The sequence below is a fragment of the Prionailurus bengalensis genome, chromosome E3, assembly GCF_016509475.1.
Source record: "Prionailurus bengalensis isolate Pbe53 chromosome E3, Fcat_Pben_1.1_paternal_pri, whole genome shotgun sequence".
In the NCBI taxonomy this organism is placed as follows: Eukaryota; Metazoa; Chordata; class Mammalia; order Carnivora; family Felidae; genus Prionailurus; species Prionailurus bengalensis.
In genome coordinates, this window is record NC_057357.1 from 29,494,398 (window position 1) to 29,511,209 (window position 16,812).

Here is a 16,812-nt window from a genome sequence, read left to right on the forward strand (position 1 = left end):
GGGGGGTTCCGCTGGCAGAAGTAGTTATGACTCAAAATCAACAGAAATTGCTGACTAATTTGGGTAGGGCTAGCACCAGAGACGAAGGAGAACCAACGACTGTGGGCGTCGCGATTGTCATCTGTCTCCAGTACCGAGCACCTGCTGCTGTGGTCGACCTTCCCAGGCCTCACGTCGTCGCCCCTCGCGGCCCTTCTTTGCCCCCGAGCGGATGGGAAGCCCGAGGCGAGAAGGGACCGCGGTGTGGGTTTTGCTCAGACCCGCCTGCAGCCTCGTCCCCCTCCCCCACGACTCCAGCTCCGTCTAGGAATCTAGAGTGGGGGCGGGGGGGGGGGGTCGCGGAGGGTTGATTCCGAGTCACGTTTCCCGCATTTAAACTGTTTAAGATCATCAGTTCGGTTCCGCCCACCCCGCCCAAGACTTGTGCTCCTTTGGGGCGCCCAGGTGAGCGCCGGGGGGGGGGGGGGGGCTGCAGGTGACCACCGTGAGCAGAGCACCTCTGTTGCACGTTGGCTCCTGGACCCAACCCGTGCCCTCCCTCCGTAATTCTCCCCAGTTCCCCGTCCGAGACCCCAGGGCCGGATTCTCCCGCCGGCCCGGCGGGCCCACTGCCCACCTGGGGGCCCAGCTGCGGAGGTCCTGGAGCGCCAGCCCCGCCCGCCCGCGTGCCGGGGGCCCCGGGGGGGCGGGGGGAGGTGGGGGCCGGCTGAGGCCGGGGGCGGGGCCAGGCGGGGCGTCCGGGAGCGGGTGCGCCCGGCCCCGAGGCTAGTCCCGCCGCCGGAGCGGCCCGCACCTGCAGCCGTCCCTCAGTCCGCCGCCTCTGAGCCCGCGCGTAATGCTGCCGCTGCTGCTGCTGCTGGTGCTGGGACCCGGACTCGGGCTCGGCGCGGGTGAGTGAGTGAGGAGGGGGGCCCCCTGAGGACCCGGGAGCCCCGCCGCCCCGTCCCTCTGAAACCCTCCGACCCATCAGCCTCTCCAGCGTCCCCGGAGCCCTAAGGCCCCCAGCGCTCCTTCCTGGCCCCACTGCTGCTTTCCTTAGCAAGTTTCCAGGAACTCTGTCCCCCCGCCTCCCCCCAAGCCCTGCCCCAGGGGCGCCCCCCAGTCACCCGGCCTGGGGTCTGTGAACCGATCCTTCACTCCACCTGTCCCTGAGGTAGGACTCCCTGGGGGACGCCTGGGAGGAGCAGGGGAAGTACACAAGGTGGCTTTCTCGCCTGCCCCTGGCCATCACCCTTGGGGAGGTCTCCTCGGCAGCTGACTATTTCTGGGGTGCACAGACACAGCCACTCACAGGAAAATACACAGACGCCCACAAGCAGGGGGGCACAGGACACCTTCAGCCTCACACATGCAGACACAGGCAAAGATACCTCGGAGGGAACACACACACACACACACACACACACACACACACACTCACACATACCAGACAGCCCCACATAGACACACACACACACACACACACACACTCTCTCTCTCTCTCTCTCTCTCTCTCTCTCTCTGTGTCTCTCTCTCTCAGGCCCACGGGACGCCTGGATAACCTTGGTGCTGTTGTGGGCAGACAGAGCAAACAGACCCCAGAATGACCTGCCTCACCTAAGTTGGCATGGAGGGAGTGTTTTCCTTGGTTCCAAACCCAGTGCTGGGCGTCTTCCCCATGTCTTGGTTCTGTGTAGGGCTGTGCCCAGGACCCTGAGATGCCAGAGTGTGGTCAGGTCAGGGCGGAGGACCTCTAGGGAGCGCTTTTGGGTGTGGGGTTAGGACTGGGGCCCTGTTAGATATGCTGGGACTGGGAGTGTTCCAAGGGGCTTGCTGGATCCAGGGATCAGGGGACTTTTTCTGGAAGCCCACTTCGTGCCAGCAAGATCATCTGGACCTGTCTACAGCAGAGATCCGCCCTCAAAGAGCTCCCAGTCCAGAAGGGCCACTCCCATAGGCAGACAGCAGCCCAGCGTGGTGAGGACCCCTGTGGTCACCTGGGGACCAGGCAGATTATAGAAGGAGGTGACAGGTGAGCTGGGTGAGCATGGGGTGAGGGCATTTGCAGCGAGGGGGTGTATGTGATAGGAAGTTTGACTGGAGGAGAGGGTACTGGTGAGCATGGTCCATGTGGGTTGCAGTGAGACAGGACCGCTCCTACAGGACCTCTGGGTCGTGGTGTGGCCCCCGAGCTTTATCTGGAGGGTGGGGGGAGCCACAGGCAGAGGTGTGGGCAGCTGGGAGCAGCACCTGGCCAGTTCGACAAGAGCAAGGACTGATCACCCAGAGAGGAAGGCAAAATTTTGAACTAAACTCGTTTCTACCTTTTCTGTTTAACTCATCACTCTCCTCCTGCCCCAATAAATGTGGTAATTTTGTTTTTTTTCCACTGAGAAAAAAACAACAGTGGGTTTAATTTTGGCCGGGACTCTTCACAAAAAGTCAGGGTGGGGCGCCTGGGTGGCTCAGTCGGTTAGGCGTCCGACTCTTGGTTTCGGCTCAGGTCATGATCTCACGGTTTGTGAGTTCGAGCCCTGCATCAGGCTTTGTGCCAACAGTGCAGAGCCTGCTTGGGATCCTCTCTCTCCCTCTTTCTCTGCCTCTCCCCTGCTAGTGCTGTCTCTATCTCTCTCTAAATAAATAAACATTAAAAAAAAAGTCAGGGTGATGAAAACTTGTTTCATATGAAGAGTTGAGATGTTATGGGTGGGTGGAATGCACAAACCCTCTCTGGACCCTCAGTCCCTGAGCGGTGGAGAGCAGACGCCCAGGAGTCAGGCACAACCCGGCAGGGGTTACTGCTCTGGGCCTTGCCAGCCCTGGGAATCTCCTACCCTCAGTCTCCCAATCTGTAAATGGGGTAATGGCTGCCCACAAGACAAGGCCGCTATGCTGTTGACAACAGGAGATGCCTGTAAATTGGGGAGCACAGTGCTCGATGGGAGGTGAGGTTTAAGGGATTGGTTTTGACCAAACGCCAGAGAGCAGATTCGTTGCTTCACCAGAAGGAGGAGGTGCTTTGCGATTCACGGATGCCCAGGTCACAGCGGGTTTGGGGGCCCCTGGCCCCAAGCCGTGGCCCCATTGATGCCCCTCGACTCTGTCACCCTGCCTGGCCTCCTTCCCTTGCTGTTATTGGTGAAGAGGAAGGTGTGGAGGTCATAAGCCTGGGCTGGAGCCCCCGGGTCAGATCAGGTTCCTGTTGACTGTGGGGGTTGTCCTTCCTACGCGGCTCTCCTGTTCCTCATCTGTGAAATGCAGGGCTGCGTGTCACAACTGCACGGGGATCCAGAGAATGGCTGGGCACAGGCTGCAGGGCCTTCCAATGTGGGAGCAAGCCACGCCTGGGCAGTGGAAATAAGGAGATGCAGAGGGCCCAGAGCCAGACTCTGGAGGGGACTGGTGGGGGAGGGAGGGCAGGGGAGACCCAGGGATAGCAAAGCACCTGCAGAGGAGCCCTCCTTGGTGGCAGGGACCCTGTTGAGCTCATCCCTGGTGCCCAGTGCCCGGCACAGGCAACTGGACAGATATTTGATGTGGGACTTGCGATCTGACTTCATCTGGAGTTGACTAGGGCAGGAGATTGGAAATCAGGACATTCCAGGAAGAGGGGCCAGCCCGTGCAAAGGCCCAGTGGTGTGCTCTTTCAGATATGGTGGCTCTGGAACTTGTTTTCTCTTTCATGGCTGCCTTGAAGATAGTAATAACAGAGCTTGTCATGTGCCACGTGTTTTACATGTGTGATGTCATCTCATTCTATGAAGCGAGGTCTCCTTGTCTCCCTCTTTTATAAATGAGAAAACCAAGGCGCAGAGAGGTTGAGTACTTTGTCCAAGGTCACACAGCTAGGAAGGAGGAGAGGCAGGATTCGAACCCAGTCATCCAAGCCCTTCTTGGACTAGTGCCCTTACTCAAGCCCTGCCTTGCAACCTCTGACCTTTGTTTCCCCCTAGCTTCCTGGAGGTCACATGTGCACCGGCGTGGGCTTCTAGAATTGGCAGGGACCATGAATTGTGTTGGCACCCGCAACCCCCTGTCCTACATAAGCTACGGCTGCTACTGTGGCCTGGGTGGCCATGGCCAGCCCCGGGATGCCATCGACTGGTGAGTGCACGCTCCAGCCTGGGCTTAGAAGGTCCCCCACTCCCTGGGGTAGTTAAGGCCTATAAGGAAATACCCACAACTGAGGTTGCTGTTTGGACTAAGAAGATTCCAGCACATGGTACAGCCTTGCAGGAGGCTCAGGGCCTCCTGGGTAACATGGCCAATGAGGGCACACCTTGGTGTCGGCTACCCCCCAGCCAGGCTGTGGGCTGATTACTTTGGTTGACAAAAAAAAACCCCATAAAGTTGATCTTATTACGCACCAGGATCTGTCCTGAGAACCCCTCTCATCCTCACAACAACCCATTTCAGAGATGAGGACACTGAGGCAGGAGAGATGAAGTAACTTGTCTGGGGCCACATAGAGGGCAAGGGGTGGGGGCTGGGATCTGAACCCAGGCAGTGTGGCTGGATTTGTGCCCCTAATCAATGCGCTCCGCTACCATGTGAGAAGTGCCTGTTCTGTGCAAGGCTGTGGGTTTAGATCTTTCCAGACTGGCTTTCATTTATCCTGGTCATCCTTGGAGGCGGGCAGGCGGGCCGTCCCCGGAGGCTCAGGGAGGCACAGCCACCCGTCCATTTCCACACAGCTAGTAGGTGGCAGAGGGCAGAATTTGACAGTCTCTTCCCTGACTTAGAGGATTTGATTGTCAAGGACAGCTTTTGGCTCCTCCCTGCCCTTCCCCGGCTCCTGCTGCCGGCCCTGCGTGGTTGTCTGCTTTCTCCAAGCCCTCCAAGTGCAGCCCAGGCACTGCCCCCTTTGGGAAGACTTCCCCGAAGGCTGGCTGGGCCTCGCATACCCATTCTGGCCTCTGGCTCCCAGAATCCCCATCCCTTTTCCCCCACTTTCCAGCACTTCTCACCAAGCACGTGGGGTCTGGTGGCTTGTCTCTCCCCCACTAGCCTGGGGGCTCCTTGAGGGCATAGCGGAGTCTGGCCGACCTCTCCCTGCAGGACCCCACCGAGGGCTCCACAGAGCGACTCCAATGGCGGCTGGAGGGAGACAATACCAGTGAATGAAGGAAGGAAGGACAGGGTTAGGGACATTTGTGGATGTTTCTCAGAATTTCACAACAGCCAGTTATTATTATTATCATTGAGATCCTCTTATGCAGCAGGCCATGGCTGGACATGGGAGACACTGTGCAGAATGGAGCAGAAATGGTCTTGTCCCCATAGAGCTCTGGGGCTCTGGCCATTGAGGAGGACAGAAGCTGATCAGTCTTCTCCGGAAAGTGAGGGTCTCATTGTAAACCTGCCCTGAAGGGAAGGACCTAGTTTTATGAGAGGGTGTAACCAGGCTGCTGTTATAGACTGGGGAGGCCAGGGGCTGGATGACATCCTGGGATGGGAGCAGTTCTTGGGCTGAGACCTGAGGGAGGAAGGATGGGCGGGAAGCTGCCCCAGGCAGAGGGCAGGTCACGTGCAAAGTCAGGAGGCACTCAGGGCTTGGCTCACTCCCAGCACAGAGAGGCGGTGGGTGTGGCTGGAGCTCAGAGACACAGAGTGAGACTGGCAGGGGCCAGGGGACTGTGCCAGGGCGCCCCACACTGGGGTCAGCAGAATCGTTTCCCGGGGTGGGGGGGATTCTCGGGGACAAATCTCGGCCCAGAAGATACTGACCCCCTGCGAGACTTCGCTTACCCGGGAGGATGGCCGAGAGGGCATCCCCGCCTCCACCCACCTGCTGGCCTGCCCGTCTGCCACCCACAGGTGCTGTCATCGGCACGACTGTTGCTACACGCGTGCCGAGCAGGCCGGATGCAGCCCTAAGATGGAGCGGTACTCCTGGCAGTGCGTCAATCAGAGCATCGTGTGTGGTGAGTCCCCAGCGCCACCCGCACCCGCTTCCGCGAGTGGCCCCGGGCGTCCCAGCTGCAATAGCTCACCCCAGCTTCCAACGGTCGACACCATCCCCCGGGGGGATTTACTACAAGCGATCTTCAACACGGAGCGCTGACAAAAACAAAGAGGGGCACGCGGGTGGCTCAGTCGGTTAAATGTACAGCTTCCGCCCAGTGCATGATCTCGCGGTTGGTGAGTTCGAGCCCCGCGTGGGGCTCTGGGCTGACCGCTCGGAGCCCGGGGCCTGCTTCGGATTCTGGGTCTCCTTCTCTCTCTGCCCATTCCCCACTCGTGCTCTGTCTCTATCAAAAATAAATAAATGTACCAAAAAAAAAATGCAAACAAAGAAACCTATTTCTTTGTTGTCTGGACCAAAGCTAAAAGAGATATCACCAGGTACCTCCAGCCCCCATGCCCATCCGATGGGGCCTGGATAAAGAAACCCATGAGGTATTCTTACTGCGGGAGACAACTGTAGCGAGCGGAGGAACAAACCACAGAATGATAAGTCCAGGAAAGCACCATTTCTGTTAAAAAAAAAAAAAAAAAAAGCAGCAGCAGCTTGCAAACCAGTAGCCTACTTGCTTTCTGTGGCTGCGTGTAGACACTTGCAGAGCTCAGAAAAAAGTATGTAAAGATACACTGCATGACGGGATCAGGCTGGGGGCGGCGGTGGCAGAAGGCAGTTTCACGTTCCTGTAATGTTTTCCTTCCCCCCTCCGCCCCAAAGAGAATGTCTTCATGAATTACTTGTGAATCACAGCTTAAAAAGAAAAGGAATAGGGGTACCTGGGTGGCTCAGTCGGTTGAGCGTCCGTCTTCGGCTCAGGTCATGATCGCGCGGTTTGTGGGTTCAAGCCCCGCGTAGGGCTTTGCACTGACAGCACGGAGCCTGCTTCGGATCCTCTGTCTCCCTCTCTCTCTGCCCCTCCCCTGCGTGTTCTCTCTCTCTCTCTCTCTCTCTCTCTCTCTCTCTCACAAATAAACATTAAAAAAAAAATGCTCTTTGAAAGAAAAAAGAAAAGGAAAGGCATACACAGCCTGAACTGTTGAAGGGTAAAGTGCCTGATCTCTGCAAATTACCCTGACAGGCATTGAAACAAAACACAATAAAAAGGTGGACAGACAGATGGGTGGGTGGACAGACGGAGGGGTAACGGGTGAAACAAAATGTCAATGGTAGCCTCTACGAGGTAGGTATGCAGATGTTCTCTGAACAGTTCTTTCAGCTTTTTTCTGGGTTTGAGATTTTCTACAACAAAATGTTAGGAAGCAAAAGCAGATGAAAGCAAAGAGCTTAGTGAGAGGGGCCCACGCCTCCCTTTCCTCACCTCCCAGCCCCAGTGGGTGAGTCTCAAGATGCAGGCCAGCTCCACCTTGGTGTGATTTGATGACCCCCCTATGCCATAGCTCTGAGACTCTGGCCTCAAATGTCCTGCGCTAGGAGGACCAGAGGCTATGGGTTCTTTCCTTGTGAAACGGGGGTGGGGGTGGGGCGGGGAGTAGAACTTAGACTGACTTTGTAGTGTGAGTGCTCATGTCACTGGCCCTTCCTCCCTAAGACTGAACCCGCAAAACAAGTCCGTGTTCTACAGACATCTACCACTCACCATTTGGGGACCCCGGGAAAACCCTTTCCTCTCTCTGGAACACTGTGGGCGCCTCTCTCAAAATAGGGATAACAGTATCACAGTTTGGTGTCCCGTGGGCTGCATTTATCCTGCAAACATCTTGCCTCACCTGCACAATGTTTAGAACAGTTTGAGCCAGTATTTAAAAAATCAGGGGCGCCTGGGTGGCTCAGTTGGTTGAGCATCCGACTTTGGCTCAGGTCATCATCTCACGGTTTGTGGGTTCGAGCCCCGCCTCTGGCTCTGTGCTGACAGCGTGGAGCCTGGAGCCTGCTTCGGATTTTGTGTCTCCCTCTCTCTCTCTGCCCCTCCCCTGCCTGTGCTTTTTGTCTCTGTCTCTCAAAAAAAACCAAAAAATAAATACACATTAAAAAAATTTTTTTTTTATTAATAAAGTAGGGTTCACACTCGGCATGGAGCCCAAAGTGGGGCTTGAACTCATTATCCTGAGATCAGGACCTAGGCTAAAATCAAGAGTTGGATGCTTCACTGACTGAGCCACCCAAGTGCCCCCTCTTTCAATTCTCTTGATTTTTCTAACTGTGTGGAGGAGAAGTTCTCAGTTCATTGCTACTTCAGCTTTCACATCCCTGGAATATTTGCTGACTTTTTTTTTTAAATGTTTATTTATTTACTTTGAGAGAGAGAGAGAAAGAGAGAAATCCCAAGCAGGCTCTGTGCTGCCAGTGCAAAGCCTAACGTGGGACTCAAACCTACGGACCATGAGATCATGACCTGAGCTGAAATCGAGAGTCGGATGCTTAATCACTGAGCCACCCAGGTGCCTCCCTTTTTTTTTTTTTTTTTTTAACAGAACAGGCTTCTGGCTTGTATCCAAGAACACCAGTTCATCAATTTAATTCTGGCTTGAAAAAAAATTCTTCCTATCTACCCATCCATTTATCTACTTATCTTTACCTCCAAGTGGCATGCATTTAATGAGGATAATTGTAACAGAATCTATCCTAACCTTACTGTACATTTTATAGACCCAGCCACTTCTGAAATTAAAAGAACAATAAAACAGCAGTTAAAAATGTTAAGTGTCCCTCAGGGCAATCTTACTGGTTTTTGTTTGTTTTTTAAACAAAGCAGTAAGAAAAGAACTGGAGCATTTATTTTTAAAAAAAAAATTTTTTTTTCAACGTTTTTTATTTATTTTTGGGACAGAGAGAGACAGAGCATAAACGGGGGAGGGGCAGAGAGAGAGGGAGACACAGAATCGGAAACAGGCTCCAGGCTCTGAGCCATCAGCCCAGAGCCCGACGCGGGGCTCGAACCCACGGACCGCGAGATCGTGACCTGGCTGAAGTCGGACGCTTAACCGACTGCGCCACCCAGGCGCCCCAGGGGGCATTTATTTTTAAGATTACCTTCTGATGGATGGATGATATTTTCAATTTATAGCTTCCTTTCAGTTAAAAAGTGGAATCCATTTTATTTTATTTAAAAAAAATTTTTTTACTGTCTATTTATTTTTGAGAGAGACAGAGAAAGAGACAGCATGAGCAGGGGAGAGGCAGAGAGAGTGGGAGACCCAGAATCCCAAGCAGGCTCCAGGCAGAGCTGTCAGCACAGAGCCCGACGAAGGGCTCGAACCCACAAACCGTGAGATCATGACCTGAGCCAAAGTTGGATGCTTAACCAACTGAGCCACCCAGATGCCCCTAGGTTCACCCATGTTGTAGCAGGTAGCTAAAACTCCTTCCTTTTTACGGATGAGTAACACTCTGTTTGTAGGGATCAACCACATTCTGTTTATCCATTCATCTGTTGGTGGACATTGGGTTCTTCACACCTTCTGAGTACTGGGAATAGTGCTACTCTGAACATTCGTGAACAAGTATTTGTTTGAGTGCCTGCTTTTATTTCTTTGGGGTACATCACTGCCAGTGGGATTAACTGGGTCATCTGGTAATTCTCTGTTTTACTTTTCGAGGAGCCACTCAACTTTTCTACAGCAGCCACACCACATCACATTCTCATTCAGCTGTGTCTGAGGGATCCAGTTTTTCCACGGCGTTATCAACGCTTGTTATTTTCCATGGTGTTTTGTTTGTTTGTAGCAGGGGTGATGTGTGTGCCTCAGTGATTCTGGTGTGCATTTCCCTAATGGCTAATGCTGTTGAGCGTCTTTTCATGTGCTTGTTTGGCCGTTTTTATATTTTCTTTGGAGAAATGTCTATTCAAGTCTTTTGCTCATTCATTCATTCATTCATTCATTCTTAAAGTTTCTCCTTTTAAGTAATCTCTACACCCAACATGTGGCTTGAACTTGCAACCCCAAGATGGAGAATTGCGTGCTGTACCAACTGAGCCACCAGGCTCCCCTTAGCTCATTTTTTTTTTAATGTGTGCTTTATTTAAAAGATTTTTTTTTAAGTTTGTTTATTTACTTTTAGAGAGAGAGAGGGATGCAGAGAGAGACAGAGAGTGAATCCCAAGGAGGCTCCATGCTCGTCAGCACAGAGCCCAACTCGGGGCTCAAACTCACAAACTTTGAGATCACGACCTGAGTTGAAATCAAGAGTTAGGTGCCTTAAAAAATTTTTTTTTAAGTTTATTTATTTTGAGAGAGAGAGAGAGAGAGAGAGAGAGAGAGCAGGGGAGGGGCAGAGAGAGTGGGAGAGAGAGAGAATCCTAAGCAGGCTCCACACTGTCAGCACGGAGCCTAATGTGGGGGTTGAACTCACGAACCATGAGATCATGAGCTGAGCCAAAACTAAGAGTCGGACACTTAATGGACTGAGCCACCCAGGTGCCCCACCCCCTTTGCTCATTTTTAATTGTGTTGTTTTTATTGTTGAGTTATAGGAGTTTTTTATATATTGTTGGTCCTGGATTCTTATCAGATACATGATTTGCAAATGTTTTCTCCCAGGTTGTAGGTTCTCTTTGCATTTTATCAATAACATCTTGAATGCACAAAAGTTTTAATTTTGATCAAGTCCAGTTTATCTATTTTGTCTTTGGTTGATCAGGTTTTTGGTGTCCTAAGAATCCACTGCCAGATCCTACGTCATGAAGACTTACCCCTCTTTTCTTCTGATAGTTTTATAATTTGAACTCTTACATTTAGGTCATCGATCCACTTTGAGTTCATGTTTGTATATGGTGTGAGGTAGGGGTCCAACGTCATCCTTTTGCCTGTGGGCATCCAGTTGTCCTGGCACCATTTGTTGAAGAGATTCATCTTTCTCCATTAAAGAGTCTTGGGACCCTTGTTGAAAATCACGTGGCCCTAGATGGATACCTCCCTGAACTTCCATTCCCTTACCTGGAAGATGGGTGTTGTACAGATGAAAAAGGGGCTTATGACATGAGAAACAGATCTGATGGGGGTTGTTATTCTCTCTCCTCCCTTCTCCAGCTGTCCTCCTGATCTGAACCTCTCTCTGACCCCTGCCACCTCCACCAGAGAAAACAGAGGCTCTGGCATGACTCTCCATTAAGCCCACAGCTTCTGTGCTGCAGGGAGGAAACCATCAGAGCGGTTACCCGAAGGCTGGTCTTAGATATTCATGGGCTCTCAGCTGTATCTCCCTAGCATGAATCAGCATTTGGCACAGAGCAAAGCTGAATTAGTATGGAGACATGGTATCAGTTTTTAGGAGCCAAGAGTACCTCAGACATCCTCTCCTTCAATCCTCTTACTTAGAGTTGGGGAAGCTGAATGAAGGTCAGGGAAAGAAGTGTCTCACCTAATGTGGTGGTCACGTGTCTACTCCCAGGCACATCCCCTGTCCCCCTCCCATTGTGAGCAGAGAGAGGAGGTGAAATAGGGCTTGCCTGGGAAAGCTGTTAAAGATCTCTGCCTTCTCCCTCCGACCTGCATGTTTCCCTTGCCCCTAATCATATGAAAGTGATGTCTATAAAATATTTATTGGTGTGTCTGCTGGTGGAGCCCATGGCTGTTTACAGACCTGTCCTCCCTGAACCAAACGAAAAGAACCAAAATATCTATTCTGCATTTTAGGGGGGCTAAAAATATTCTCTTATTCTGTTTGGAGATATTCCGAACATAGCTGTTTACCTAATTACAGGTGTTGCCCATTTTCCATTTATGGGCCTGGCTTCAGTATATTAACATTTTTTTAAGCCTGTAATAATATTTACTGGCAGGCCTTTATTTTAAACTTAATCCTTGGGGGCTGCTTTTCCTTTAAAGTTTTTGTTATTCCTGTTTTTAAAACATGTTTATTTATTTTGAGGGAGAGAGAGAGACAGCATGGGCAGGGGGGGGAGGGGAGGGGGGTGCAGAGAGAGAGATGGAGAGACAGAATCCCAAGCAGGCTTTGTGCTGTCAGTGCAGAGCCTGGTGCGGGGCTTGCTCCCCCGAACCGTGAAATTATGACTTGAGCTGAAATCAAGAGTCGGACGCTTACCTGGCTGAGCCACATGGGCACTCCCAAGTTTTTATTATTCTTGGATAATCTGATGCTGTTGCTTTCCTAAGGCCATGGAGCAGTGAGGCCAAGTCTTGCTTTTGAGAGGAACTTTCTTGCTCAGGGAAAAGGGTGAGAGCATTAGGCAGGTACAGGCATGGGGTCAGCCGATCCTGGGCTGGAATCCGGGTCCCCCCTCTGCTTAGTGCTGTGACTTTGGACAAGTTACTGAATGCCTCTGAGCGCCTCTTTCCTCAGCTGTAAAATAAGGGTAATAAAATTTAGGTGCTGGGCTTGGATGAGAATTGGAAACGGCGTATGGCTTTGCTATTGTTCTCCCAACAGATGGTAAGAATCTGCTCCGTGCCCGGCTTCATGCTAGGCTTTGAGCGGGAAGGAGAAGCAGGAAGCTATAGTCTAAGAGGAGGAGAGGGAAATCGTGTCTGTGCTAATTGCTATTGTAAGTGCTGTGTTGGAAAGCTAAGGCAGGAGAAGTATCATACCTGCTACGAGGTGGATGAACCTTGAAAAAGTCATGCTGCGAGAAAGGAGCCAGACGCAAAAGGTCACCTAATGTGTGATTCCACTTATGTGAAAGGTCCAGGATAGGGATAGAGACAGAAAGCAGATTCGTGGTTGGCAGGACAGGCTGCTGGGACTCAGGTAAGGGATCATGGGGAGTGACTTCTAAATGGGAGTGACTTCTAAATGGGGTTTCTTCTGGAAGTGATAGAAATGTTTCGGATCTAGATAGAAGTGATGACTGCGCGATGTGAATGAACTAAATTCCACCGGCTTGTGCACTGGAAAATGGTAAATATTGTTATGGGAATTTTGGCTCAATAAAAAATGCAGCAGAGCAGGTGGGGGACATTCTTTTCTTTTTAAATTTTATTGTTTGTTTGTTTGTTTATTTATGAGAGAGTGCAAGCAGGGGAGAGGGGCAGAGGCAGAGAGAGAGACAGACAGGGAGGAAGAGAGAGAGAATCCCTAGCAGGTTCCACCCTCAGTGTGAAGCCAGATGCAGGGCTCAATCCTGTGACCCTGGCATCATGACCCTAGCCAAAACCAAGAGTTGGACATTCAACCGACTGAGCCACCCAAGCGCCCCAGGGATACTCTTTTAGACCCTGGGTGCAGTTGTGCAGATAAATACCTTTAATCAAGTCTGCTCACAGCAGGGCCTGGGAAGATGATTTCCAGAGAGTGCCTGCCTTCTGCCTCCTGTCATCCTGTCCCTCCCTCCTGGTGCAGCCAAGCCTTCTGGCTCTCTTGCTTCACCTTGCGATGGTCTCCGAGGAACATTTTACTTTAATTTTTTTCTTAAAGGAAGGAAGTTCTTTTTTTTTTTTAAATGTTTTTAAAAAAAATGTTTATTTTATTTTTGATTGAGAGAGAGACAGCATGAACAGGGAAGGGGCAGAGAGAGAGGGAGACACAGAATCCGAAGCAGGCTCCAGGCTCTGAGCTGTCAGCACAGAACCCGATGAGGGCTCACACTCATGAACTGCGAGATCATGATCTGAGCTGAAGTTGAACGCTTAACCGACTGAGCCACCCAGGCGCTCCTAAAGTTTTTTTATTTAATTATTTGCTTCAGAGAGAGAGAGAGCACAAGTTAGGGTGGGGCAGAGAGAGGAGGACAGAGGATCCAAACAAAGCAGGCTCTGCGCTGACAGCAGGGAGCTCATGTGGGGCTTGAACTCATGAACTGAGAGATGGCGACTGAACCCTAGGTTGGATGCTCAAACGGCTGAGCCCCCCAGGCGCCCCTCCAAGGAACACTTTAAGAACGGATCCTTAAGGAGGTCAGCTGCAGCTTACTGAGTGCCTGCTGTATGCTCTGCATTTTACACGTTGGGTAAAATGACCTGTTGGGTGTTTTCTCACTCTCCCAGAAGCCCTTAGAAGTAGGTATTATTAGTATGCTCACGTTGGCCTGAGGAAACATCTGGAAGGGGTGAAATGATGTGTCTGAAGGCACAGAGCTGCTACATCCGTGGCTGAGCCGGTTAACTCCAAAGCTGGTGCTTCACGGTGCCTCTGGAAGGAAATTTGGAAGGATTTAATGGCGGGTGGGTTTTATATTTACATCTATGTGAATAACTAAAAGCTAGCACTAAAAGGCCACGGGTGGCATGGTTTGGGGGGGGGATTTCCAAAGCTGTTTCAGGCATTATACCTTCTAGATTAGTAAGATACCACTTGAAGATCACCAAATCATTCTAGTCCCAGGTCGGGAATTTCTAGTGGGAGGATCACCAAGGTAGAAGGAGACTTTGGGTGGCTGCCTCTGTGCCAGGCAGGTCCTGGGCTGGTGGGGACAGATGGACACTCCAGAAGGAGCCTGTGGAAGCGATGTGGAGAAAGAAGGCAGAGATACGCGGGTGGAGCCAACGTTGACTGAGTGTACGTCCTGTGCCAAGCCCTTCTGGGTGCTTTCTGTGGGAGTTGTCACTCAGGCTTCCCGGGAGCCCTGCCAAGTGGGTATGCCCCTGGTTTTCCAGGAGGATTTGGCTCCGAAAGCTTAGGCAAGATCACACAACCAAGAAGTGGCAGAGCAGGTACCCCAGAAAAAGCTCTAGATGGTTCCCGGGCACCTACCTACTGCTTATCAGAATGGATCCTCAGATGAAGGGGTATGCAAATATATATACTATATATATGTACTATATATATATATATAGTACATATATATACATGTATATATATAGTATATAGTATAGTATATATAGTATATAGTATATATAGTATATAGTATAGTATATATATAGTATATATATACTATATATATGCAAATATATATACTATATATAATACTATATATATAGTATATATATTCATATATATGTATATATAGTATATATATAGTATATAGTATAGTATATATAGTATATAGTATATATATAGTATATAGTATAGTATATATATAGTATATATATATACTATATATATATGCAAATATGTATACTATATATATATATAGTATATATATATTCATATAAAATGTTTTGGGGGAGAGACACAGAGAGGCAGAGAGAGCCTCAAACAGGCTGCACACCCCAGTGTGGACCCCGACGTGAGGTCAATCTCACGAACTGTGAGATCATGACCTGAGCCCAGATCAAGAGTCGGACGCTTCACCGACTGAGCCGCCCAAGGCTCCCCAAAGCGGTGTGATATTGATGCGGAAGAGAAGCCAAAAGGTCGCACGGACTTTGAACTTTGCATCTGAAAACGCTTCCCTGGCCACTTCGATTTCCTTTTCTGTAAAATGAGTTGGACGCCACCTCCCTCCGGAAGCTGCCATGACGGAGATCACGCGGTGACTTGTCCTGTGTCGCATAGATGCGACGTATGACGCTTCCCGCCTCCAGCGTCGTTGGCTTCCCTAGTGCCTGTTCTCGAGTCTCTGCCACCTCCTGCTCTAACTCAGTCTCCCCACTTCTTCCAGGACCCGCGGAGAACGAATGCCAAGAAATCTTGTGCAGGTGCGACCAGGAGATCGCTAACTGCTTAGCCCAGACTGAGTACAACCTAAAGTACTTACTGTACCCGCGTTTCTTGTGTGAGACAGACTCGCCCAGGTGTGACTGACCAGCCTGACGTGGAATGTTCTTTTGCACGAGGAAATAAAACCCTTTTTCACTCATCAGCAGCTGCCTTCAGTTCTTGGCAGGAGGGAACGGAGGCCGAGTGTGAAGGCTGCAACCCTTGTTTGCTTTCTCTCCCGGAACTTGGGCCGGAGCCTGTGTGGTTTCCAGTTGAAGGTCAAAAGTCCCATGCTAATTTTATACAAACCACAACCGTGCTTGTGGCTGTATTGGGTTTGGTGCCATTTTTGAGGCTCGCCCTTTATATGAAAAGGGCTGAACTCGGTCTTCTAACCTGCTCCTGATGGCGGGTGGTCAAATGTGAAGGAACACCCACCGTGTGCCTGGCCTGGCTCTGGGTTTCTGGACGAGGCCGTAAACAAGGTGCTCGCTCTTGGGAAGATCTAGTCTAGGAGTTAGGAGCTTAAGAAAGAATATTCTTTCCCATCCCTCTCTGCCTAATGGTTGAACTTCCTGATTACAGAAGTGGTATATAGTCAGTGTTTACAAAGATAAAGGAAAACAAAGACAAATATAAAGGAGGGGAGAAAAATCACTTCCACGATCCAGAAAAACCACTTGTGGCATTTCTGTGTGCTACTGTCATTGTTTTCTGTAATGTTCAAAAATGCAGTGGAGACCATCACATGGGATTTTTCTAAGTTTTTCCCCAGGTCATTAAAAAACTTTTGATAACTTCATTTTAAAAAACGTTTTATTTATGAGAGAGAGAGAATCCGAAGCAGGCTCCAGGCTCCAAGCTGTCAGCACAGAGCCCGACGCAGAGCTCGGACCCACAAACTGTGAGATCATGACCTGAGCCAAAGTCGGACGCTCAATCGACTCGAGTCACCTAGGCACCCCCAGAATTTCATTTTAAATGGTTACGTACTGTTTTATAGGTTGCCGACTTTGGGGTACTGGTGATGTTTCCAGTTTTGATCGATTGTTGATGTGATGAGGATGCTTGTGAATCTTTGCCACACCCCACCACCCATGTTTTCATTGTTCCTTAACCCAGAATAGGGGCCGAGGGCAGGCGGCCCCAGCACGGGAAACTCTGGCCTGAAGATTATTTTGAGCTGAAGCAACAGAGACCCTGCAGGCTCAACAAGAAACCCCTGCCCCTCCCTTAACTACCTTGAAGCATCTAAATTGGGGTCTGTCCTAGAATAAGGGTTATTACCAGAGATAAATTTTATCTGAATGGCCCATCTGTATGGCAGGGCAAACATCTCATTACCAGACATCAACTCTTCTTGCCCCGTGAAAGGC

General features: G+C 50.6%; 1 protein-coding gene across 1 annotated transcript; it reads left to right on the top strand.

Annotated features, from left to right (window-relative positions):
- The first annotated feature begins 782 nt into the window (after nt 1-782).
- Nucleotides 783-15,599, top strand: LOC122471641 (group 10 secretory phospholipase A2-like). The gene is made up of 4 exons (XM_043560483.1): nt 783-890; nt 3,933-4,083; nt 5,797-5,903; nt 15,399-15,599. Exons 1-4 carry the CDS (start codon nt 836-838, stop codon nt 15,539-15,541), a joined length of 456 nt encoding a protein of 151 aa, XP_043416418.1. The 5' UTR covers nt 783-835; the 3' UTR covers nt 15,542-15,599.
- The last annotated feature ends 1,213 nt before the right edge of the window (nt 15,600-16,812 follow it).

Bases quoted from the DNA above. Each gene is read 5' to 3' on its own strand.
- LOC122471641 (XM_043560483.1), top strand. From the start codon at position 836: ATGCTGCCGCTGCTGCTGCTGCTGGTGCTGGGACCCGGACTCGGGCTC. The intron at 891-3,932 runs GTGAGTGAGTGA...GTTTCCCCCTAG, and splicing joins CGGACTCGGGCTCGGCGCGG to CTTCCTGGAGGTCACATGTG. The intron at 5,904-15,398 runs GTGAGTCCCCAG...CACTTCTTCCAG, and splicing joins CAATCAGAGCATCGTGTGTG to GACCCGCGGAGAACGAATGC.